A 27,495-nucleotide genomic window follows, 5' to 3' on the forward strand; every position below is an offset into this window, starting at 1 on the left:
GAGGGAGAAAAGGAGGGAGAAAAGGAGGGAGAAAAGGAGGGAGAAAAGGAGGGAGAAAAGGAGGGAGAAAAGGAGGGAGAAAAGGAGGGAGAAAAGGAGGGAGAAAAGGAGGGAGAAAAGGAGGGAGAAAAGGAGGGAGAAAAGGAGGGAGAAAAGGAGGGAGAAAAGGAGGGAGAAAAGGAGGGAGAAAAGGAGGGAGAAAAGGAGGGAGAAAAGGAGGGAGAAAAGGAGGGAGAAAAGGAGGGAGAAAAGGAGGGAGAAAAGGAGGGAGAAAAGGAGGGAGAAAAGGAGGGAGAAAAGGAGGGAGAAAAGGAGGGAGAAAAGGAGGGAGAAAAGGAGGGAGAAAAGGAGGGAGAAAAGGAGGGAGAAAAGGAGGGAGAAAAGGAGGGAGAAAAGGAGGGAGAAAAGGAGGGAGAAAAGGAGGGAGAAAAGGAGGGAGAAAAGGAGGGAGAAAAGGAGGGAGAAAAGGAGGGAGAAAAGGAGGGAGAAAAGGAGGGAGAAAAGACCCACACCAAACCCAAAAGCCCAGCACCAACCCCAAACTAAAAGCCACCCACCTTCTGCAGCACTCTAAAATTGAGAGAAACTATTGCTGAAATTCAGTTAAAGAAAGCATTAACAACAAAAAAAAAAAATATTCCAGTGGTTTATTCCACACTTTCATAGATACCAACTGGGCCATGCCCAGAACCCGTCCACGGCAGACCTTCCTCGCACCATCAGGTCTAGGCTGTGGCTCCAGGGCTTCAGTGTACGCACACCCACCCATCGTGGAGGCATGTCACCCAAGGTTAATCAGCTTTCAGTGAATCCACCCAGGAAGCAGGAGCAGGTATTTTGGTAACACCTCCTACTCACAAATATCCTAACCAGCAAAACTGGCATATGTCGACTTTAAAACATCAACTTTGAAATGCATCTACAGAAACAGTATGACAAATCTAAAATGGATACACACTATCGTGCCATTCGGCCCTTTGGTCTCAGGGTAGTGGTACTCATCACCAATTTAACTGTTAGTACAATACGCAGCTTGATTATTAAAAAGAATATCAGTCTATCTCCTTAGAAAATCTAAATTTTTATTATACATACTGTATTACACTGAAAATACGTACCCAAAGACAGAATATCTTGAATTTACAACTGTACAAAAAAAAAACCAATAGAAAACATACGGGCTATGCTATAGATGTAACATTTTACAAAATGACAGTTCTTGTTAAAGGCACCAGATTCCCAGAGGGCTCTGGCTTAACATTTTTTAGTCTTTTTTTTCCAGTCAGATCTTACTATGAAAATGTGATTCACTCAAACTGTATCATGTCAAAATCTCAAGCTTCTTTCATTTAGACAAGTGGTTTGCACTTTGACACAACTTAGTGAGAGAAGTGACCAATTTCAAACCGAGGTGTCAAGCAACTACCAAAGGCTCCTCCCCATCGCACCCGGCGTCCCACAGTATTTAACTGAAAGATTAAATGGCAAAGCTAACAGTGAAAATCAAGTTAACCCACAAAATACTGGCCCAATACTAGAGTGTTAACCGTACTAAGCCTAGACTGTTCTGTATGGAGGTAACTACAAAGCACTAGAGTAGAAAAAGAGAGTTCTGTCTAACAGAAGATGGAATCTATGATCAGAACTCTTGCTCAGCATCCTCCTTGGGCTCACCTTCTTCATTACACTCATTTCACTTTCTGATCCTTATGGCATTCAGGAGCTGTAGGGCAAGTTGTTAAAGAACGCTGGGTATGCATGCATGTGTTCTTTCTCCCCTAAGAATAAAAGTGTTGGATAGGATGGGGAAAAAACACAAGCCACTTTCATCACTTCTTTCTCCAGTATTCCACACTCTAAAAATCAAATAAGCTAACTGATATCATGCCTAAGCTTGCACAGACAGGTGCTTCTTTGCAAGCAAGGGCAAGAGAAGCTGAGACATTCTGCCTTGCTGAGGTGCGGTAACACACTTTGGAAGTTTGGGCTTGCTATTTCCTAAAATTTCATGCTTGGATAAAGGGAAAGAGGAAAGAACACAAAGCTTTAAGAAAACTACTTCTCTGGTCAATTTCTCAGTACATCTGCAAGTCATTCGAGAGTCAACAAGTGTTTTTGTTTAATCTTACAGCACACATTGAGCCTCAATGGATAGAATCCAGCTAACATCCAAGTGACTGAATATTCAAGACAAAAAAAATATTAAGTTCCAGGGCCAGATTTTGTTCTGTATGCAACAATCCCATTACATTGGAATTTAAATGCTGATGTTGCCCTTTCTGAATTGTCTGGCATTATCCCTACTTTCAGGTCACTGGCTCGACGATTTCATTCTCTGAATGAAAGAGCTCTATGTAGTTTTACTTCTTACCATATCATTTTAACAATGTTGCAAAAGTTTCCCTTTCTTCAGGCATCTAAAAAAAGCTTTCTAGATTCACAGATGAAGTTGAAGTAATGCTCTAGTATTGAGGGTCATAAAGTCACTTTTAAAAATAAGTTATTTTTTCAGTGTTAAATTGTCTCAACCTAATGACTTAACGGAATTAAAAATATACTATGCTTCTATTTAAATTTTCAATTTATTGCATATGATTGACTTTAGACAAACAGGCCTGGAGGCCAACTTTGTTATGCAGCAAATACAAATAGGTAGCAGCATGGTTAAGCTTCCTACACACTACTGCACTCAAATGACTCAGCTGCATTCTAGAAGGGTGTCTTAAAGAGGAGAGGGACAGCACAAGCCTGAAATGCAGACTTCTGCCAACTAAGTTTAGTGAAGGACCCCCCACTAATCTCAAGTACGCCAAAAGAGCCATCACACAGCAGCTCCTGATCACTACCAAACTGCAAAGACTCTTTCTTGCATCAGCAATTCACAGTGGCAGTACATGCCCATTAAGTCAGCCAATTTTCTAAAAGTTCTTTCTTAAAAATTGTATTTGGTACTTGCAGCTTATCTAGCAAGCAGGAACAGAAGTATCATACATGTTTACATGTATGTAAATCACAAGAAATCTTTAAAAATCTGAATGCAGACAAGAAAAGGAATGTCACTTTTCTTAACCTTTCTTTTAAGAGATTAATACTTTCATGTTCTATTGTTAGCCCTTACTGTGTAACACACTATAATCAAATAAGTTAACCATAAAAACGCATTTCTACTGAATTCATTCTAAAAAACTACAACCCACTACTCATCCTCACTTGTCAGGCCGTTTTCTATCTGTTTAAAGAAAAATCGCAATCAGAATCACAATCTACATTGCTTCTGAAATGGGATAAATACGTGGAAGAGAGCCCCCAGTGTGACAGTTACATGCGAGTAACTTTCACACCAATACATGCATAACGCTCCGTAATGGTAGTGGGTACCATCAAAGAACTCCCCCACTACAAGAACTAGAACATTCTGTCTATTTGCTTAAATAAAGTTAAGAAATGTATACTTTTGGTCACATCTTAAAACACTGTAGAATACAGATCTTCTCATTATTTATACTTGCCCTGTCCTGTTGGATAATTTGTTTGAAAAAACAAAAAAATAAAATGCAATAAAAACTTCCCAGTACAAAAAGACTCTAATGAATCATTTAAACCTCTTTGTTAGTATAAGTGTACTTATGGGATTTGGTCTGCTTTTTTTTCAGGAAGGAAAAAAAAAAAGCCTAATTTCGTCCTAAGAGTTTCACTTTAACACGAACCTCTAGTCAGCCCAAGGTACCTCCTCAGCACCAAACAACAATTATGCTACTCATCTTTGCATTTCTTCCTTCTAAGCACTGTTCCCAACCAAGCACAGCTCCACATACAAGTATTGGCAGAAACCAGACATTTAAGCCAAGCTTCCTTCAAATGATGAAACCAAGTCTCCAAAGGATGAATCCTGACCTAAGTACATATGCCTTCTCAATACATGCAAGCTTTATTTGTACTACTAAAGCCAGATTACACCAGTAGCGTGAACACAGTTATAAAGATAAAAGTGTGCTTCTACTAGGAGAGGAGAAGTATAAGGCACATTTATATGCTAGTACAACTGTGGCCACATTAATGATTATACTGATAGAACTACACTGGTAAGAACCACAGCTACAGTCATTCAAAACTTTTTGGATCAGGGCTTGGCGATCAAACACGTTATGACTGCTCAACTAAACATAAATTAACACTGCCTCAAGACAACAAATCTTCCCAACCATCTATATTCAGATATTTGTCGCTCAACCACTTCTAGAGCCATCTTTAAATTAAGCTGCAATTGGTCTCGAGATGTAATAGTTTCACTTCCTCCCAGGTAAGTTGTGCTGTTCAAAGGGCTATGCAAGAGCCATAGATCAACTTCTACCCTAAGACTTACATGGCAAAGAGCTGTCACTTCCAGGTAGTGACAAGCCACTGCTACTTTTTTCTTAATTTTGATTTTTTTTTTTTCTTCAGAAAGTTACGATACTGTTTCTTTTGATCTCAAAAAACGCCAAATACAGATCAACTCATGCTGGGCATGGACACTGACAATACAGTGAGTTAACAAAGTTGCTCAATCCCATCCCATGGCCCAAGCATAAGCAAGATAAACATACAGTGGGTACCATTAGACGCTGGACATCTACCACCTGCAATATTTAGTTATACTGCAGCTGAATTACAAAATAGTCAAGCACCGACTTTTGGTGCTTTAAATGTCCATTCTTAAAATAGAGCCCATGTAGCCAAAGAGAATATTTTCACAATAAAGATCTGTGCCCTCATTTAACGGTAAACCATGAATGACTGCGCAGTAATCTTCTCTTCCGGTACTCAGAAGTAAACTGCTCCCATCTGTAATCTTTCAGTTGTGATCTCCTTTTCCGGCATCTTGAACTGTAGGAAAACAAAAACACACCAACTTCCCCCTGCTAAGATCACCTCTCCCTCTCCCAAGATTCCTTTTTTAAAAAACAAAAAACAAAACAAAACAAAAACAACCCCAACAAACCAAAACAACCCCAAAACAAAACCAAAGCAAGTTTAACACCATCTTCTTCTGCGTTCACTGAGCCCAGTCAGGTTGAAGAGCCACAACTTTTACTCTGGAGGGTAGTAAGAAATGTACGCATGAATGCCGTTTTGTACAGTTGAATTACTCTATGAGCTGGTTGACTCTAAGCTTGATTTGGTCCAGTCTGCTGTTGCTGCATCTCTTAGGAAACATTAGTTATAGGTTTGTACTTCTTGAATCTGGTCCATTCACCGGTAGCATAGTTCATTTCAAAGACCGTATCAACCAACATAGTGGTACTGCCAGTGCCATCTGCCTTTGGTAAGTCTTCTGTATGCTCACTGAGTTTAATTTGGATGATGTCACCTTGCTCTTGGCAAGGATTCTCTGTGAAAACAAGAACAGGAACAAAATTATACATTTCAGCATTGTATTAGAAAAGGTAAAGAACACTTGATGGAGATTATAAACTTTATGCTGAAAAAAGCCCCAAAACTCAACAAACCAATCCCAAACTGAGCAAGTCATGTCACTAATACATACAGCCACACAAAGATCTTCCTCCCTCCATACACCAGAGCCTGAGTTTTAAGGATAAGAAAACCAGACTCCAAAAGATGGACTCCAAGGCTAATGTAACTGGAACAACAACAAAAGGCGGAGTAAAGCATGCTGATGTCATTTCTGTCTGCCTCAAGATCCGTAAGAGAAGCTTATATTTAAATGGGAGTTGGTAAACTTGAACTACCAGAATTACTTTATTTGGAATATATTTTGTAGTTAAAAACCTCAACAATTTTCATCTGCTCTGGAAGCTCAAACAGCTTCACTGAAATCATTCATCCAAGACTCAGTTCCATTCCAGTAGAAGTACTGAATGTCACATTTCAAGGTATGGAATTGACACTCAGGAAGCTCAAGAATACCACAGTTGGCAACTACCTACCCAGCCTTCAGAAGATGCTGACATTATTACTGAAAGAATTAATATTGTTATATACTCATCTCTATATGCATATGTGAATATATGTAACAGACACACTTCCAAAATAATATTTTACCTTGCATTACAAAAAACTGTCCATGTAGATATTAAAGTACACCCTCCTACTGCAAATTGAAGTAGCATCTGGTAGTAAGAGCACCATCATTAATGCAAGATACACAGAACTTTTAAAGCCCAGGGATCACCACAGTAACTCTACCCTGGTCATGTTGAATATTGTATTGCATTAACACTAATGCGTGAGCCACATTTAGGCTCCAGCACTCCAGTGATAAGAGCCCTCAAACACCAAATTAGAAACCTGAGCTAGTGCAGATGATAGAGTTCACTTAAGGACTCTTAAGCCCCTTCTCATCTTACATCTGATAATCTTCTTGGTAAAACAGCCTTGGTCTATCAAGGCAAATATATGACAGGATCTAGCTATAAGACAGCTTCTCTCCCTGCACAGCACCTGTGGCTACCTAAAGTACCTGAGACAACAGTTGCTACATTTCTAACACTAAAGAATTAGCGAAGAGGCTCTGTACTATGCAACCTGTATCTCAGCTTGCTGTGAAAGAACTTACGTTCATTGGTCTTTTAGACAGGCTACTAGGACCTAACCAGTCTGCTCACTGTTCTGACTGGCTGCCTTGCTTCTCCTCAACCCCTAAGCTATGATATTATGTGTTCAGTTATGTATACATTGTGAGCCTTGCACTCACATACACACGTTTAGAAATGCTAGGCTCTATTTCAGATTTGTGTATTCAAAAGCAAGCTAAATTAGTCTCAATACATGCCTCTGGATCCTGCCATGAATCCAAGTATAAGAGCCTTTTCTGGCCTTGTAACTTTGTTTGCAGTCTTGAACATTTCCTGTGCAGCATACATTTGCTCCCTCTGCAACAGATAAAACAAATATGAATTCCAGTGGAGAAAACACTGCCAACAGGTACCAAATTAATACCCACAGACAAACATAAGAGTAAGGTGGAAGTCTATAGACCTACAAAGAGTAAAAAAGAAAAGGCTTAACCTCAAGGCTTTTCTTCCTTAATGCTTAACACCTAACACTTACAGCAGTGACAACCAATTTCTGAAACTGGAAAAAAAAAATCGAATCTTTAAATAGCTACAGAAACGTGTGCTAAAAAACTTAATGTTTACATTATCAATTTTGTGTTCTTTATGACATTAGGAAAAAAGGAGAAAAACCCCAATGCCTACTCCATAGTCCAACAGACCCAGGCTTGCAATAAATTCTGAGGAATTTTTTTTCTTTAATAAAAGAAGTAAAGGTACTAAAAAGAATGTCACCCAGCTTCTTAAAATTCAGATCTTGCACACCAGGCTTACAGACATGCTTAGCGAAGTCTCAAATCAGCTGCATCTTTAATTAGTTATTTGCTTAACTTCAAGCATGCACATAATATATACCAACATACCAGCAATAAGAAGCTTCAGGATGTAAATAATTGCTGTTGAGTTTCCTCTCCTCCCCACTCTCAGGCTTTAGAAGATGCATAATGGGTGTGTGCATGTGAAGGGATCAAGAACTAAAGGCTTTCACCTTAGAATGATCTGCTGATACCTTTTCTCCTACCACTGCAATGATGGGATCCCTTTTAGCAGTTTACATTATATGCAATTGGCTGGGCAACAGCTCTGCTGGAAATACACCTTTCTCCCAAAATTCTTTATAATGAGTACCACAAGATTATTTTACATAATAAATAGCAGTAAATAAAGACATCCTACCGTAACATTAACACTGCAGAAATAAAAATGTTGTGATTTACATTAAGACAGCAATACTAACGAAGTCACAGAACATTTTCATTATCTTTGGTTATAAAAAGCAGCCTCAACCACTCCATGATCCAAATGCCAGGAGCTGCCAACATACTAAATGAGATCCATAATAATATTTGCATTTTCCAATCTACATCAAAAGCAGTCGTCAAAAAGAACCTGGTTTTACTTACTGTGAGAGAGAGGCTTTTTTTCGGTGGTGCCTGTTGCTGAGTTTGGGGGGCCACTTGTGGTGCTTGTGCCGCAGGGGAAATGGCAGGTGGTGTCGTAGGTGTTAGGGGTGAGGTAGGTGTAGCTGCAGGTGGGTTAGAGTTACTGTTGTACATGGGTGTTCTTTGTTTGAATTGTGCAGGAAGAGTTGTGGTAGCATTTGGAGCTGCAGGTTCTTCAGTCTGTCTGTTAGTCTGCAAGGCCTCTCGTGCAGAGCCAGCTGCAAAAACCAAACAGGATAATTAAAAACATTATAGTCCACAAACAGGGATTAGCATCACCAATGGCCTTTCAAGAAAACTAAAAACTCTGATTATTTCATTTTAGCATCACAATTTAATAAGCCATCTAATATCTGTATGAAAAACCGAAGAGCTAATGGCTCTTTCCACTCAATTATCTTCACCAGTAATTAGACAACTGAGTGACCAGCTGTCCAGTATGGATTACACTACACTATACTTAACATCAAGTTTCATAGTTAATTAATATCAGATTTATTAAACTGAAACCGCTTCATTTACTTTTTAGCTTATATTGCTATAACCAACTGTACTCCGACCCTACCATGATTATTGCTGTACTGTTATGTAGAAGCCAAAACCATAAAAATATTTCATCAGTTTTTACCTAACATAGCAGCAGCTTCCAAAGGAAATGGTAATTAAGTTTCAGCCAGTAACACATACTGAAAATACACAAGTTCTTAAACAGATGACAGAATTAAATGTAGTCTTCACAAATCACTCATTATTTAGACACTAACTGCTAAGAGGCTGAAAACCCCAGAGTACTGACAAATCCTAACTCTTGTTATTTCTCAAAGTCAATCCATTCACCTGCACTTAAGGGAGTTACTATTCTGAACCTGGCTGCAGGTGGAGGCTACACATACTATCAAGTTACTGTAATTTCATAAGTTACCATCTGTCTAGCAAACACTCTAGCCAGTTACATTCTTTTGCAGCTCTCAGAAACAAGCAGAGCCGCTTAAGTACCCTTCACGAATCTCACGAGGTTTAAGTTAATCTATTCACATTATGTTCACAGTAGACTAAAAGGCAGATAGATACAAAGCAGCCAGAGCTACACTGATGCCTTTCAGATCAGATTTTAGAGAACAAGAGGTCTACCACTCTGCATCTAGGCACAGATACAGCATTGGTTTTAACAATATGGTTATTACCCAGTAAGATGTGGAGCAGGATAATGAACACTTGAGAGGACAAGCATTTGTAACAATTAGTTACCCATTAATTTCGTAGAAATCTCTGAAGTTTTATTACTGACTTCCTCTCATGTCAGAATAACTGACTTGCATAAAGTATGTCTTAATTATGCAACCTCAGATTACACGAGACCAAATCTGTGGATCTTCCGTGTGCATCTTGTATCAAGGAAACCGCTTTATATTCCTTGTCCATAAGAAGAGCTAGATACCCCATACTCCAGAAGGAAAAAAAATAAATTAGAAAAAAAGTAGAGAACAAAGACAATAGAGAATTTTAAACTAGGCTTTTCCTGTTGTTGAACACAACGCCAAGGCTCTGGAAAATAATACTAGCTGCTGACAACACTGATGTGCTGTTGGCTGCGTTCCTTCTGGAGATGCCAATTTTCTACCAGAGAAAGATTTGCATGGACCTTCACAGAGATTCTGAACTGTTTCCAAGTGCAGTGATCAGGTTTTGCATAGAGACCAACATGCTAGAGCTCACAAACAAAGACAAATATTACAGTACCAAACCACAACAAGCAAGAGTAAAAATAATGCATTAAACTGAAATTTGGTTTTCTGTTAACTGCAAGGTCTGGTAATGAATTCCAGTCACGCACATCTGTTAGCACAAACTGATATGCTCCTCTAAGACTTTACATGCAGCAGGGAAGGAAAAGTAAAACCAATTGTGTTAAAATAAGAGGTGTAGAAATAAAGGATTTGTACAAACACTTTTTTACTACAGAATATTTTCTAGAATTGAAAATAATGTAGCACTTTTCAAAATACGTAGGAGCTCAGCTATTAGCTATCAGACTGTTACGAAAAAGTAAAAGTAAAATGCATGGCTTCATCCCAGCCTGGGTGAAAGTTATACGTACTTGCCCCTAGAAACTTACCTGACTCTTCAAAGCAACTGTTTTGTAAGTGCATGCATATAGATCTGCGTATGGAGTATGTAGTCTAGACTTATGTATATTATTGGTGTCTCTTTAGAGATAAAAAAATGCTGGATTTTCTATTACAGAGTAAAAAAAAACCCAACAAACAGTAAATTGCTTTGCTTGCTTGACTTAACTAACAGGCATTTTAAGACTTAAAAATAACAACCATTTTCTTTATTTAGGTTAAATGACATGTCTGGTTACCCAAAGGCTGGGTTCCTGCAATGGATTTTTAGACTGCTAAGGTAAAGTTTCAGTAGAGTTGAGGGACAGTAGATTTGTAAATAAAAGAGATAGACAGTAAAACCCTATAGAGCTGGAGGTATTAAGGTGCAAAAGCAAAAATCTGTCTTTTACCTGGCTGTGTTTCAGAGCTTGGGATATATGAGGAAGACGGCACCACACTGGGGGTAGCAGGTAAATAACTTGTAGAAGGTAGTGCAGGCTCATTGTTCAATGAGCCAAGTTTCTGTAAAACAGAAAAGAAAGTGTTACAGCCATACCACGTATACTCATGTGCTGTTTCTGCATTTTAAATACATTTTCAACATTAGTTCTGCTACAATATTCCTTTTGGGAACTTAATTATGAACTCCTCTGTTAGGGCAAGTCTGCCCTTTCAACCCTAACTCCCTATACAAAATTCAGACATTAGAATTACCCTAGGAGAGAAAAAGCAGCTTTTATTTCCCCTAATTCAGATCAAAGTTGCTTCCAAAGGCACAACCTGAGCCAGGAAAAAAACTTTTACAGAGAACATACTTCTGCAAAGAAAGTCAAGCTGTTGTTCTTTTGTCCCATTCCTCAGTTAGTGCTGTGGAGACCAAATGATGAAATTTGCGCAGATGGTGCTCTTTGAAGAATTACATTATAGAAATAAGTGATCTTCTGCTGGAGCAAGCATGTTCTTCACTATCAGCAAGCAGAAACCTGTGTTCATCCGTAGGCAAAAGGCCTACTAAAATATCACCCAGTAGAATGCAAAGGCCTCTGGGACATAAGCAAGCAAAAGACAGCAGTAAAAGCACAGGTAAAACCCTGCTTCCACTGAAGAGGCAGTCAACACGAACATGATGGATGTCATCTAGGATCAAGCCAAGAAAATGCCACATGTGGCATCATGCATGATATTGCGCACGCAGCACAGAGACAACCGCATGGTATCTCTATGAAGATCTTCACTTTAATCCAATCCAGCCTACAAACATAAGGAGTTGACAGAGGAAAGACGTTTGGGGGGACTAAGTCTAGCAGAAAAATCCTTTAAGGTAGCGTTACTATACAAAATTAAGATGGATACTCTGTAAAATGTGGAGCTTGCCAAAAAAGATATTCTCTTCTTGTCTTTCCACAGAGTGCTGTGACCCTCACTCCTGACACAGGCCTACCAATATCTGCCTATATGTTGGTTTTGGCATGTGTGCCATAGATTGCTACCCCCATAACCACGGGACCAATGTTGCATGTGCTTACTATCAGGCTCTAGAGGAGAGAACCCCTGGCTTACCAACCAAGACACAAGTCTTTTACATGGAGTGCTCTCCAAAGGCAAGTGTTGCAATGTCAACACACAGACTTTAACAGGCAGAGCTAATCACGACCACTTAAAATTTAGAACACAAGAAGACACTTAAGATTTGAGATGCATTTCTATCACCCCGAGAGGCTTGCAAACACTAGCTGCAGCAGCCTCAAATTATCTGTTAGTATCTAAAGAACCCAGTTGTCCAAATTAATTCCAGGTCAACGCTTGCTGGAGTAGTTTCTAACTTGGAAGTGGGTGGAGGACCTAACATTCTTGTAATAACTATGTCCTGACTGAGAAAACATAAAGCTGCATTGCATTTTTACTAATAACGCTGTATCTGAAAGGATATGAAAAAACCCTCTACACGCAACTCCTCCCTCCACTCCCCAACTGACCTACCTCTAGAAACAGGTTAGCTTTTTCAATGGATCCTAAACAACTTTTGGATTAAAAAGACAAGATGACTGTTAAGACAAGGAGTGGCCACCTCTGAAGTTTATGGGTTTTAAAAAGAATAAGTTTGTAAGCCATAGGTAATTTGAATGGACACCAATTCTACTGTATTTCTCCTCCCCTATCAGTAGCAATGGGACTGGCTAAGCACAGTTACATATAGGTTCGAAGACCTCAGAAAAAAGTCTGCCTTCTGGATTAGAGCATCAATTCTCTAAGATTACAAACTAAAAATGGCGAAGAGAACCACAGAACGGTACAGGTACTAGTGTGTAGGTTCTTTTCTCGAGCCAGAAGACAGATGAGTTGTAAATACTTCCTTCTTACTTGGCTGCTTATATTCAGCTATCCCTCCTGGGCATAAGCCAATGACAAGTGATCCTCACTGTGGGCACTGTTCCACTAGGGTCACAAAGGATGCACAGGCACCAAGTGAAACCTGCAGGAACTCCCAAAAATGATTGTACCTCTGTATGATCAGAGAACCCTTCCATCTCTTTCATCTCTGACAGAAGACTACAATCCTCAGTTACAGAAATGCCATACCCCATCACAAACTTAGAACAGCAACAAGAAAACAATCAAAAACTTTACCTTCATCCTGCTTCCAATTTTTTATCTAGTTTAATGAAAACATAATGGAATTTTGAAATAATTATGTAAACATGTTTACATTAAGAGGCATATTTCAAGAAGTTAGTAAAATATCATTAGTGTTTAAGTGTTTTAGAATACATGCATCATGGTTTCCTCTTTTTTGTTTGGTTGTTTTTTGTTTGCTTTGGTTTTCTTAGGTTTTACCTGTGTAGACACAAGGCCAGCAGCATAATCTGGGGTAGCATTTTCTACTACTGTTTCTTCTTTGGCTTGCTTTTCCACAACTTCCGTATCTATTGCATAAAAACAGAAATCAGTTCAAGGAAGTTTCCTGAAATACTGAATCAGATACACCTTTTTAAACAAAGATACAAAAATGCATTTCTCAAAGTCTGGTAAATCATGCTTAAAGAGGTATACACTGAAAGGTTGGTAGATACAGTAATCTTCATACACAACTTTATAATCAACACAATTATGAACTGAACTACAATGTATATCCACCAAGATACAGTAACTGAGTAATGAGGCAGAACCGGCTAATTTCATGATATTAGGAAGCACCAAAACCGTAACAAAAGTCTAATTGCAATTAAGATTTTGTTATGAGATGGTACTAATTTTTTCTTGTGACAAATATAAAATGGTTGTTTTGGGGAAACTATGCTGCCTAGTGTATGTTCCTGATATGGTTAAGTGACTGCACTGTCACTTGACTTAACAGCAGTATATCAGATATTATTCACTTGTTAAGATCTCTCAGCCAGGATTCTGGAGTGCGCTATAAGTTTTGTCAACGCTATTTTCCATTAATCTACTTGGCCACATAGCCAGTAGAAAGAAGTATACCAAAATATCTCAGAACAGTTCCAGTACTGAAGCCACTCACACACCTATATGCTGCCCAAAGCACAAATGACTAGTTCAATCCTTTAATGCAACTGAGTTGAGTTATTACCTAGGCACTTGGCAATATGACAGGGAGCATTAAAAAAAACAAAAAAAGTGAAAATCCTCCCTTAAAGAATTTTTGGTTGGGTTTGGTTTTTTTCTCCCCTCTCCTTTTTTAAAGTTCAGCTGAAATAAGTTTTAACAAATGAAGAACAAAACGGTACTACAAATCTAGATCCTATTTCCAGGTGTATTAATAGACTTTGTAAAAAGCATGCTATACCAACCTAATGTCTTTCTTCTTCTCTTTGCTTCACGGCCAGCACCTACCATATCCAGCTCAGAAATATCTAGAAGCTAAAGAGACCATAAAGAATATAATAACCATTGCCAAATTTATGTAGTTTACCTGTAAATATTGTCCTTAATTTTTTTCTTTAATACATTGCTACTTCATTCAAAACAGCATCAGAAATTCACTTTAGATCAGGGAGGAGAAAGCAAGAGACTACAAAACAGTGCACCCACCTTTACTCCTCTTTCTTTGCGCAAAGGTGTTCTTGAAGGAGGAATAGGAGTTCTGTTTCCAGAAGGACTAAATACACTAGGTGCTGAAGTACTCCTGAACGGAGCTTGTTTTGGTATTCCTTTGAGCGGTGCTTAGGGAAGATCAAAAAAGGCAACAATTGTAATCTATATATTTAATTAGTTACAAAAAGCAATAATGAGGAGTTCTTTGGCTTTTCCCCTTTTTAACACACACACCCCCTTCCCCTTTAACTTCAAATGTTCATAGTGTGGAAATGTCTGTAACACACTATGTGTCACTCAAAGGTCAATTAGGTTTTACCCTTCAAACAAGGAGGAAGGGCCAATCTCTAGGCTAATGCTTGCAGGCCCATTCTACATGAAGTAAGCAAACAGGAGAACTGTTATCAAAATACACTTTTCTCACATACATTGAGGCTTTCCTCACCTATAAACTTTGAACACATAAAAAGGTATCGGGCATGAATGTTCTGAATCCAAATATCGCCAAAGCTACTCTTTGAACTTTAAGATCTAGTTACTTGGTAAAACTGTACTTCATCAAAGATTCTTAGCGAAGCTTCTGCAGGGCCAAGGGCTCATAATCTACTGGAAAGGTAAATTACTGCTTTACACAGGGGTTTGAAATTCTGGAGCTGCTGTTTGCACAAGTAGGAAGACCCAATTTGGATCTATATTGCAAACAGAAAACCTACTGTCTCTATACTAAGTAGAAACTGCTACAGCTAGAAGAAGCTGTTTTCCCCCAACTTTACACCGTTACCCTTCTACCTCACACTTAATGTAAGCGTTGAGGACAGCATTCTTTCATCAGCTGCTAAAAAATTAGGGACACATATACATATCTATCAGGTCTTTGCGCCTCCTGACAATCTCATCACACCCTACAATTTGAAGATAAACACAGAATTTTAGTCTGAGGTTAGATACTCTGTATGCCTCTGTATGTTGTACTGAAAACCTTTGTACCATAGGACAATTCTCTCTGACCAAAGTGACTAAGTTTCAGCATAGTAAACCCCAGCTGGTCCCATAACTCATATTTCCAGAGACCACTTGGCTCTAAAGGCTAAGCCTAAAAACTAGTTCCATTAGTTCAATGGCTAAAAAGAATGCCAAGAAGAGCTAATGGTCGGTTTCTATCCTGGGACAATTTTAATTCAAATTACTACTATACTTTTTGCATTTGCTGCATGAACATGTGGCCAAATTTTGGTGCTCAAAAACTCATCTTAAATAGCATCAAAGTACGTCATAGCTTCTGGCCACTACACCAAGAAGTCACTCAAATTTTACATCTCAGCATCATATTGGTGGTCAGAAAAGTTATACTTGTGCACTGATTTGAAGTATGTAGCTAATTTTGAACCCTCTTCTTCCTAGACAAAAACTTATTTGAAAGATTCAAGCAGCTCAGAAACTTCAGCAAACAGCTGAAATCTATTAATGCAAAGTTGAAGAACGATTATACATCTTTGTGACACCCATTAAATAGAAGCCACTGCACAGTCTTGGCTGCAGAGAACACACTGTCCCCTCTTCTTTCTCCACGCAGAATTATACAAATACAAGACAGTTTCAGTCTAATTCAAAGTATTTCAAAGAGCACAGCAGATTACTGTGATCCACTCTGCTCCCTTTTGGAGCAATATGGCTTAGTCAGGAATTATTCCTGGAGTGATGCAACTTAAATTCTTACCAAAGTCTATAGGAATGATCTAGCTGCGTACATTTTAGAAGCATGGCAGATATACTTGTCATTTAAGAAAAACCTCACACTTGTGTTTCTTTCTGACAAGACACGTCAGAAACATTTAAATGTCAGGAGAGATGAAGGCAGAAAGGGAGAAATCCTTGGCTTCAAAAAGAATTAAGTTTTTGCAAAAACTAGATGGTAATTTTAGTCTTCATCAAGGCTATTTTATCAGATTTTCTTTCCGGGAAGTGATGAAAGCGAGCCATACTTGTCGTATCTATCTTTTTGACCAATCCCCTGCCTTTGGCATGGAAAGGCACTCCTGCAGTCTTCTTCAGCTGTTGTGCAGTTTCTGTTGCTAAAAAAAAAAAGCTTTAGTTATTACACAATATGTGCTGAAAAAACACAATACATTGCTTCTTATACGAAATGTTATTAACTAATACATAAAAAGATGGGAACAGCAACAAAGAAAGAATTATATTTTAATTAAAACCCAGATCATTTATGCAAGGTAAACACAGTATTTGGAGAAAATGCAAAATCAATATGACTATGCAATTGACAACACGGTCTAAACTAAAAGAAATTAACAGAGTAGGCAATTTACTTAACAGAGACTGAAATAATTAAAGGAAGTTCCATATAGCATTATAAAAAGTTACAAATCTTGTATTTAACCAGACCAACTACTCAAGTCACACGCAAGAAAGAAGCAAGCTGCTGCAACAGAATAGCAGGTACCATAAACTATTTTAAGATCGCTTAGTTAAAGCGGTTACCAATACATATATGCACACACACGCTGCCTTTTGTTAGCAAAACCCCTCTTGGTTTTCACACCCTCTATAGCCATACTGAGCAAAAGAAAGCATCAATTATCAGCTCTTGTTCCCTGTTGCAAAAACATGTGGCAAAATAAAACTAGGTGCTCATTTCAGTTTTGTTTCAGGAGCTTTAACCAAAGCTGTCCCTCACAAGTCTTCACAACTGACTGTTAAATATACCCATGAGAGAATATATCTGTGCTTTAAAAAGCTACAGCTTTTTGTATGCCTTGAAATCTGAACAGCATTTAAATCAAGATTAGCATTTTAATGTAATCATGGCCAAAATGACTTGCACCTGCTCTTCCACACATCAGTCTATCAAAGAAAAAAATAATAATAAAATCAGCCAGCAGAGCTCTTAGAAAATTTTAATGTATATCCCCATTGGGGGGATATTCTCCCCACTGGAGAATAAGACTGAATATAGATTCTCCTATCACCATTTAATTTGTTACTCAATCTTATCAACTAGCTGTAATACTACTTACACTTCTGCAAGAGTTCAGCTCTGAGAGTGGCACTTTTAGGTTTCCTTTTCAGCTGGAAGTGTTTCACTGGGGGAGTAAGTGGTCCAGCTAGTGTTGTCAAGGCATTTTTGTTTAAGTATTGGCATTCCAACGGCAACATAGCTGAAGTTTCACATTCGCTTACTGCATAAAGAGTTAACACAACACACATGGGTATTAGCACCTCTTTGATAGCTAATTACAAAACATTTTACAACTAGACTCTACAGGTGTTTTCAAATTTTAGATTACTTGTTTTAAACTTAGTTCTAATTATTACACAGTATATAACCAGTTATTAGGATGTTTGTTTTTCACATTAACTTCTTAAGAGCTTCCATGTTAATCATACCTATTCAAATTATAGGAATCTTAAATATGCTACTTTTGTCAGACTAAAAGACAACAAAAAAGACTGAGTTCTCAGATTCCTTAAAAATTACACATAAAAAGGAAGCTACTAAACAGAAGTCCAAGACAAAAGTGTGAACAGACAAATTATCACTTGTTTATAGTAAGAAAACAAAATGCTTCCACCTCCAAGTCATTTCATTATTGGTCTGCTGCAATCCTAACTCCAAGACCTTGTCTGCCCATTGATGCCTGAGGGCTTTTTCTAGTCAATGTGCTAAATCAAACCCACTGAAGTAGTAGCAGCTTTGCATCACCATTTATTACGTTGTTTGAAGCAGCAATTGTGCAAGTGCCCGAGTCAGTATTTTCAGCTGCTATGCAATCCATAGCTAGTTGGACATCAGCAGCATAACTCTTCTTGGGATCAGTCTCCCCCACAGCACCTATTATTTGTTGGCTAGAGGAGGACTTCCAGCAGAGATGCACCCCATCCGCCCAACAGACCGGTGGTGCTTCCACACACACAAGGCTGTCCACACAAAGCACTGCAGAAGCAGGGCCTTACTGTCTTCTTTAGTACTACAACATACAAGACAGAGCAATATATGAAAAAGCTCAACTTACTAAGCTGCAGTAAGTCTGATAGCTACAGATAGCTATCTGATAGCTGCAGATAGCTAACTACCTATCAATGCACATACAGTCCATCTATGATACTAATGAATCCACATTAACTTGCATGCTGCCCTTCACAAACACTCAGGGCAATACCTGATGTGCAAGTTCTGATGATGTGTGAAATGATAATTTAAGAAGTTACCACTCCTCAAATATCACAGTTCAGTAACATGCCAGGTCATGAACTGTGGCAGTTACGAGACAAGACATACTGCTTGTCCTGCTACCAATACTGTTAAGATAGCAAGAATGCCTGTGAAATGACAGGTTATTTCTGAAAAAAGGCATCATATTCCTGTAAATTTTATTGACAGAAAAGTCTTACCTTTTTCTCTAAGCTCTCCTAAAATATCTTGAACATTGGGATTCTGTTCTTCAAGATCAAGGTTAAGGGAGCCAGTATCTGGAAAGGATTTTAAAATATCAGCTACCATTAAGACCCAGGGGTCTGAATCCAAGGTAGCGAGCTGGATAATTTCAGTCAGTGCCCCTTTCATCTAACAAAAAAAGAAAAAGAAAATCAGCCAATTGGAGACAGTTTTAAACAGATTATACTTGGTTTTCTTTTTATATTTTAAAAATACACTAGCACAAACATGCACAATGTTTTACTACTGGGGAAGGGAAGAGGGAGACCATTTCAACACAGTTATACATTAACTCTAGAACTAAGTAAAGAATGAACCAAGATAATTTTTTTTTTTTAAATATTGCTTTCGGTCAATCTAACCCAAGTTTGGTTTGAGCTTTTGGCAGCTTGAAGCTTTGTTTACTACTGAACATTTTTACTAAAAGCAACAGGCCAGATTCTCACATTACTGTGGGACATAAGGAGACACTTATATTCCCAGTGTACCTACACCTTATATTCAGTGATAAGAACATACAACTAGAATAAAATAAGTTATTTAGAACAGGCATCTAAATGAAGATATGCCCCTTTCTGGAGTACAGAATAATACAGCAGACAGACCAAATCTGCATCATATGAACAAAAACTAAGTCCTCAAAATGGTACTTAAGCTTAGGCCAATATAATGTGGGTTTGTATTGTTTGACAAAAACTACATATTACAGAAGTACACCCAGTCCTCTAATACAACAAGCAACAAGATTTTCCATCTATCCAAAGTTTACATAATCAGAAAAAAATTATTTTTCTTTAAGCATCTAACCTGAGAAATGTAATATAATGCTTAAGATTAAAAATTATTACTGTCGTAGTATTATTTTTTTTTTTAAATTACTGATCAACATGTCTGTTGGCACCATGAAATGACAAAAAAATCAAGGTGACTACAGCCAGGGTTTTACACAGTGTACCTTTTCAATTAGTTGTTTCACTTCATTCACAGGTAAGCCTAAACCCCCCAAACAAAAACTGAATGCTTGCTTTTTTTCCTTAGTAAGTAAACTCTTACGTAAGAATTAGAAGTATTAGCTTCATAGAATTAAGATGTTTGAGATATGCTGTGTGTCTATCAAGCCACAAAACAGAGTAAAACCACATAAAGTATTTAGGCATACTCTGTCTGTATGGTATTAACATTGAAGCATTTACAAGCGAGCATAAGGAAATCCTGAATTTTGACTTTTCACAACCCATTGTGGCACATGTAGCTTAGTTACTGTCTACATGTTTCTGAGCATGTGGAGACAAGCAAGATATTCACCTTCATGCTGTATTTCTTTCCCTTTACTTAAAATCAGCCTTTTCTTACATGAAAATTTCATAAAATAAGCTCAATCCACCCATGCAACTCTAAGAAATAAAAGTTAGATTTCTGGTCTCCATTTTCTCCTCCCAAGCACTTTTAAACCTCAGGAGTCAGGCACACATTGACATTTCTCAATTCTTTCCATCCATACAATGTTATTGCCCTCTCACTTCAGAGAGGTCTATAAGTGCAAGATAGGGGCAATTTGTCCTTTACCCATTGCATGTTTTAGCACTCATAGTAATGCGCTTGTCTAATGAACCAGATCAGTTCATCTGACTGAAAACTAGCATCTCCCCACAGCTTTAAGATTGATAAGCCTCTTGGTGTGGCTGACTACAGTCGCACAAACCCTAGAACCAGGAAAAGAGTGGAGCAGAAAGCAGACACTACAACAGTCAGTTACCACCTTTGGCAGGACTATTGATTTGGTTTGGATTAAAACTGACGCCACACTGTTTAACATGCTGTCAAATTTAACCAACACTTATCCAAATGAAGAGCATCAATTTCTAAGGTTCTAGTCTTTGTTGTCCTCCTTTGCTCATTTCTTTCTCAGTAAACATAAAAAACCCCGCCCAGATTCCACACAGACTTGTAAATCTCTCTATTCTAATCCTAAACTGCGCATCACAAATCGCTTCTCCTACAGTGGATGAGGACAAGCGTGAATACTATCGAAACAAAGTCCCTTATTCTCTTACCTATCCTGTAGGAATTACAGTACTGATTTATGCAAAACATTTGAAAATTTAAAACATGCCATGAAAGCCAATGAAGCTATGGTTTATTTATAGCTCTTTTACAAGCTTTTATCTGGACATCACTAATGCAGGTAAGTGTACAGAATGTAATTTCCTCCATCAAAGCAAACTCCGCTAATAGTTGGAGGAAAGATTTTTCTTGCGTTCTCCCAATTTACCCTTCATATCTGCTCCACAAAACTCCTATTTGTAGCAAAAATTCACAGAGCTACATGCCTATACTATGTATATTCCTATGAAGCTCTTGTCTGGGCACGCTACATCCACTCTGCTCTCAAGGCAGCTAAAAGTTCAGGCAACCTACTTAAAACACAACCCATCGCTTCATATGACTTTGGTTCCTTCAAGAAAGGAGCCCTGAAACAACTTGTTTGCCTAGCACCAGGCAAATAGCATTATCACAAGGTCTCACAGCAGAAAGAACATGGTGAAAGAACAGTCACTGTCACACACAGGGAAGCAAAGCACACTAGCACGTGCTGTGAGCTAACCAGAGACCTTGCCTGAATACAGGTTTGCATTTAACAAGCCTGGATTTGAGTTTTGACTCAGGCTTGTCTTCAAATGACAATTTAAATACACGTTCCCAGTTCACAGTTGAACTGGCAGCTGAAAAAAAAAAAATTAATTTGCAGTTTGAGAATGCATGAAACGCAGCTACATACAGTTTTTCCTGTTATTTTATAGAGCACAGCCATGATCCCAAGCTCTCAATTGTGTAAAACTCAACACTGGGTCAATAATAGTCCCATCAGCTCCAACCAGCGTCTTGTTAAGCATGAACATCAAGATATGATGCAACATGCTCTAGCATTTCTCTCATCCAAAACTTAAGGATCTCAAGTATTTTTCTCAGCCTGCTGGCACCAAAAAAAAAAAAGCATAAGGCATGACTAGAAACACCTAACAAGAAAGGATCAGGCAGGACGGCAAAAGTCTGGGAACAGAGACAAAGGGAAATTAATAATGGCTGTGCAGGAAGAATACGCAAACAGCACCGTGGGAAGGGGTAAAAAAGGAAATATTACTAGAAATACACAAAATGATAGCTCCAAGATTACTTCTTGCAAAGAATTTCCATTCGTTTGCTTTATATTAAGCCTAAATTAATATATGTGACTATACCTTTAGACAATTGCATCAACAGCTGGCAAATAAAGCCAATCAAGTTTGAATCTTTCAGGGGTCATAGAGAAGGTGATATTTGATAGGTATCTGCATTATTACAGAGCATTTTCATTAAGCTAAAAGCATTGGATTGGAAGTACAGTATTAATATTTACGCAACACAAAACTAGGATGGATCAAATATGACTACTATATATGTTTTGTATTTTAATCATGAAAGCGTAGAAGTGGCCAAGAGTAATATTAGATTAAAATATACCATATTACATCACAGAAAAAATAAGAACACTAAATGCAGACCAGAAAGATGCACAGCAGCCTGCCTGTTCTGAAGACAGAGGGAAAGGCAAGTGTCATGTGCCTTCTTACTCTTTTGCAGTAGCATGAACAGAGGACTCCCGATTCACACAGCCAAGCGAGAAGAAACAGTCTTAGCTTTTGCTCTCTTGCCACTATTGTCACAAAAGGGCAGGCCGCTGCCAGGATAGGCAGCCTCTTCCTCTCAAGATAATTCAGAGTGCACAAAAGCACATAGTCCTCATTCCAGACTTGGTTGTAACATCAGAGTCTAACCCTGAACAAATAAATGAAATGCTGGCACAAAAAGAAAACTTGCCCTTGCCATTGTGAATCAGGTTAACAAGGATATAATATACAAAATAAACAGAAGTAACTGTTCTGCCAAATTCACAACTGAAACTCCAGTCAGCACTACACTGAGCTTTAGGCATCATTTCAAATAAGCATGATTATGTGGAAAAAATTTAGCAGATGAAAAGCTGGGGGGCAGGGAGATTCAAGAGTTAGCAAATTCTGCCCAGAGAGTAACAGTGGGAAAGGATATTTTTGATAACTGCCTACAAAATACACTTAACTTAAAATGAAAATGGAAGCCAATTATTCTTATTAGTCAGCAGGAACAAGCAAGCAGTAATAAGGTTCACAGCATGATAAAAATTTAGGTTTATTACCTATCCCACAGGAGTATTATGAGGATTAAGTCACTTGTATCTATACAATATTTGGAGGGTTGAATGAAAACATTATGAAAATTGAAGGATATTACGTTTTAGAAAAAAAAACACTCAAGCAAACAACTGAGCTTTCAAGAGAGCTCACTGAAGATTCACTTGTCCAGACTGAAGCTTTCACAGAGATTTAGAAAGGACCAGCAGCCAATTAAACCCCTTCTAAACCAAATACCACCACTCTTTTCTAGATTCCCACATAACTTTTTACTCATATATCTGCTCCCAAATGGTTTCCACATTACTCTATGCCTCAGTGAAAAGGCTATTCTAGAGAAACAGGAAAAAACACTGATATAAAATAACTAAGTCCAATCTGTTATCTAGAGAGGGAAATATCATTTAACATGTTACATAACAAACCAGTAACATATCCTGCATCCACTATTGAGATTCACGAAGCTTTACAAAGCTGATGCAATATATTTTCCAATACTATTAAGTTTCCAAATGCCAGCTCAGTGCTTCTCACACGACTGATACAGACTGGCACAGCTACAGGTATCCTATACTGGTGTATTTCTGCTAGCAAAAAGACACCATGCTTGGCACTCCACAATACATTGATGAGAGAATACTGCAGAAAAGTACACACCACAGCACACATAATACTGAACACAAACATATATATATGTATGTTCTGGGTATTGTATGCAAGATACTCAATGCCAGTTAAAATATCAAAAATCTTGACAGTAAGTTATGTACCAAATCTTCACAAATACAACCTGTTTTAGCAAACTCACCACAAATGATGAGTATCTGGTAAGACAATGTCCCTTTCTGTCAGCAGTTTGGTTACACCAACTATTTTTACCATTTATAGAAGGAAGTCTATAATGATAATAGCAGACCTACTAACAATGTTAAGGATTTCTGCGTCATGAGTTTTTCATTTTTAACAGTTTCAAGCCCTTCATCTCAGTGAAAAAAAAATGGTAAAAAAAAAATATCACATGTCCCCGGAATAATCAAGATGTAACAGCTACTTTGCAAGGGACTGAAAAATACGCTAAATCCCTAGATCTCAATCAAGCACATTCCGTTTAAAATGAAAGCTTAAATTTACGACTGGATTCACAAATGCTACCAAAGAAGTGAGAAATCCCACAATATTTTTTGTTACAGAAGTAACAAAAGCTTTATATTTGGAACACAACTGGTCACTTTAGCAATACACTAAAAGGCACAGCAACTGACTTGCTCTTCTTTACATACACTTTATCTCCATGGCTAGTAAAAGCACAGATCAAGCAAAGCTGCTGACTACCATTTTCCTCAGAAACTGTTTGAAAAGTTCTTTTACCCACCCAGTGAACACTCCTGCAGCATTTCAACAAGTTATTTCAGTTTGCTTGAATGCTGCTCCCTCAAAGAGGTGGCATGAGTGTTAGTTAAGAAGGTCCCTACGCTTTTTTAAGCTCTCTCCAATCTAAAAACATCACTAATTTGTTAGCTTTTTCTAAGCACTGCAATACTAATTTCTTCCAAGCTACTTGGATTTTCACACTACTTCAGAAGAATTATGCATATGCACAGTTCACACGAGCTTATGCATAGCTCCTCATCCCCCCTTCTGGCCTTGCTTATTTTGTTTGTCCAAAACATAACTGCGTTTGTCACACACAAGGAAGATAGCTTGTGCACTGGACAGGCACTAAACATGAATATAATGTTTTAAAAGTTACAGTAAACACCCTGAACAAGAATATATTTTTTTTTTAAAGTGACACAAATTACATGTAACACAGTGAACAATCATACAGATGCATGTGGCAAGACAGACATCAATATACACTAAACTATTGCTTGAAGGTGATGCTTGTCCATTTTCAGCTTAGAAGCACACAAAAGCTAAGCACACAATAATCCAAATTACATATCACATCCCCACACCCTGCCTAGTATGTATGTATATTAAGCCTAAGCAGCAGCTGTGTCCTAGCCAAGAGTGAGACTGGTGCAAGCACAGCTGAGGATACTCTACACAAGAAGGTGGGGATTAACTACACACCACCTCCATGATTGTTACCAGGAACCAATACCATACACAGTGGAAACAGAACAGGAATTCTTAGAACCTGGCTAAAGAAACTGAAATACTTCCCAGTCATTCTCCAGCTATTGCCCCAAACATCAGTAGCTGCTTACTGGTAAGAATAAGCCAGCTGCACATGAGGTATTGTCCAGGGACAAATGAATAAGCTTTTCTGGATCTATGACAACTGCTTCAATTGCCAGCTCAGACTCAAGCCAGCCAGCTTATTAGTGGGGGTAGGACAGTAAAGGAAAGCACCAGCTATTCCCAGAAAGGTAAAAAGAAGCAAAAAAACAGCATGGCGTTTTTCCTCAAGCAAGACCTAACTGCAAGAAGGTGGGAAAAAGCACTGTTCAGTGCAGACTCTAGATCTTCCATTCCCAAAGTTTCAGCACTTGCTGCTGTCCTTCCCAGAGCCGAGATGTTCGACCTAGGGACACCTACACAGCTGCCAGTATTAAGGAAGAAGAATGAAGGAAGCCAAACAAACAAGACTGTTCCTAAGGGATCACGCCTCTTTGTCCTACTCTTAGAACAAGCACAGCCACAGAAAAGCTCTCTTCCCCAAAGGCACCTAAACTGTATCAAAACACCAGCCCTACGCCTCTGAGTCCGTGTGGAGGCATAAGATGGGTTTCAGGTCAAAACTGCTTTCCGAAGCCTAGTAGCAACCAGGGATTCCCCGAAGAGCAGGAGGAGCAGCAGCAGAGATACCGCTCCACTCTCTCCCTTATCACGGGGAATCTGAGCACTTTTTCCTCACAGCGAAGGCCGAGCCCTCCGAGCTGGGCCTCAAGGCACCGCTCTGCCAGCCACGGCCTCCTACAGCCCCCTCCCCGAAAGGCCGCAAGGGAGAAGCGGGGATGCCTGCGGGGACCAGCCTCGCCGTGCAAACCCCGCCGAGCACGGGCGGGCACCTGCCATGGAGGAGCAGCCGCCGCCGAGCTTCTCTCCACCTCAGGGCTGCCGCCAGGCCGCTCCGACCGCACGGCGTCCCCCGCTTCTCCATGTGGAAAGAAAAGGGCGGGCGGGGTAGGTGGTGCTGCCGCTGCTCCCCCTCCCCCCCCGCCTTCCTTCTCCCCTCACGCCATCTCCGACAGACCTCTCCCCCCCTCACACACACACGCACCCCGCTTCGGTTAAGCTTCCCGCGCAAGCTCCTACACCCGGCACTCACCTCATCCACCGCCCGGCGGGGCAGGTGCAGCATCCCCAGGAGCAGCTTGAGCTTGACGGCCGAGGAGAGGCCGTGGAAACAGAGGCGGATGTTGTCGATCACCGAAGCCGTGAGCAGCGAGGCAATGCTCGGCGGCGCCCACAGCTCGTCGGTGGAGCCCAGTTTGTTGTGCAGCCACAGGCCAGTGTCGCTCTCCCGCATCGACGCCATCTTGGGAGCGGGGCGAAAAAAGAGGGGATTCTCCACGGGCATTTTATGAAGACACCTAAAGGGAGGAAGGGAGGGGGTGAGGACCCCTGCGGGTCGCCGTCTTGTTCGTAAGCCAAGATGGCGGCGCCCTGCAAGGTTGCGCTGGGAAGGCGCAGATTCTGCCGTAACCTAAAATGGCGGCGCCCAGGCAGGGAAAAATAGGGCGGCTCTTCTCATCCCTCTCTCAGATGCAAAATGGCGCCCGCCACAGCTTTTCTTCCGTATTGCAAGATGGCGCCACCTCACCGCCGAGGAGCCTGCCGGTCAGCCCCCAGTGGTTGTTCCTTACAGTTGGCCCTCATTTCTCCGGCGCTCTCCTGGGCAGGAAAGGGCCGACAACCAGGAGCGGGGTGCCGAGCCACCGCAGGACCAGGCGGCACAGTCCGGAGCCCGCCCTTCCCGCTGAGGATGCCGGACTCCCCCAGCCGCCGGCTCCCGCCTTCCCCTTCCTGCCAGGCAGCCGCCTCACTGGCTGGTGAAGGCGGGAGAAGGGCTGAGGGCCCCGCTGCCAGCCCGCCCTTCCTCTCCGGGGCTGGGCCGGCCTAGGGCCGGCAGAACGTTTAGCAGAGCACCACGTCTCTTTCCCCCACAGCCCCCCTGCCCCGGAGGGGGCGGATAAGCCGGCGCCCGCCTGGGCACTTCAAGCCCCATTAGCTCGGCCTGCGTTGAAAAGGCCGTCCGTTTTCCCCACCCAGCGCCATGGGGAGGTTATTAGAGCGAACAGCACACCCACCTCCCTCGTTTCCTCAGGTCCTGTCAGCCCTTGGTTTTCTTCTTGCCTAAATCGGCTGACGCGGTGCTAGATAGTGAACACACACCCACACACCCCATCCCCCAGTGGTGCTGCTATTTTACACAAGTAGAGTTGAGTATCTTTTTCATCATTTTTCCCTAGAGATTTCACTGCTGGGAGCTTTGGAGGTGGAGGAGGTTACCTCAGTGTCTGTAACGCTAGCGGTAGGTACTCAGAAATTGGGGGCTGGCATGCATACATTCACTCACATTCCCTCGTGATTCAGCTCATTGTTATTTAAATTTGAAAAATTAATCAATTGCCTAAATCCCGGAAGACTCGGAGTTTTTTGAAGTGCGGCATAAAGGGTTCATTTTAGCGTCTTTCTAATTGAAATTAAAGCACAGGAGTTGTAGGA

General features: G+C 40.0%; 1 protein-coding gene across 1 annotated transcript; it reads right to left on the minus strand.

Moving 5' to 3' along the window:
• Positions 1–633: 633 nt before the first annotated feature.
• Positions 634–27,222, minus strand: NELFA (negative elongation factor complex member A). Its single transcript, XM_063336697.1, has 12 exons — positions 26,474–27,222; positions 26,096–26,360; positions 18,568–18,739; positions 17,193–17,354; positions 16,143–16,232; positions 14,158–14,288; positions 13,917–13,986; positions 12,943–13,031; positions 10,518–10,629; positions 7,961–8,217; positions 6,776–6,875; positions 634–5,371 (listed from the first exon to the last, which is right to left on the minus strand). The coding sequence occupies exons 2-12, from the start codon at positions 26,345–26,347 to the stop codon at positions 5,187–5,189; spliced, it is 1,620 nt and encodes a 539-aa protein (XP_063192767.1). The 5' UTR covers positions 26,348–26,360; positions 26,474–27,222; the 3' UTR covers positions 634–5,186.
• Positions 27,223–27,495: the final 273 nt, after the last annotated feature.

The sequence above is a fragment of the Chroicocephalus ridibundus genome, chromosome 5 (genome assembly GCF_963924245.1).
Source record: "Chroicocephalus ridibundus chromosome 5, bChrRid1.1, whole genome shotgun sequence".
Classification (NCBI taxonomy): Eukaryota; Metazoa; Chordata; class Aves; order Charadriiformes; family Laridae; genus Chroicocephalus; species Chroicocephalus ridibundus.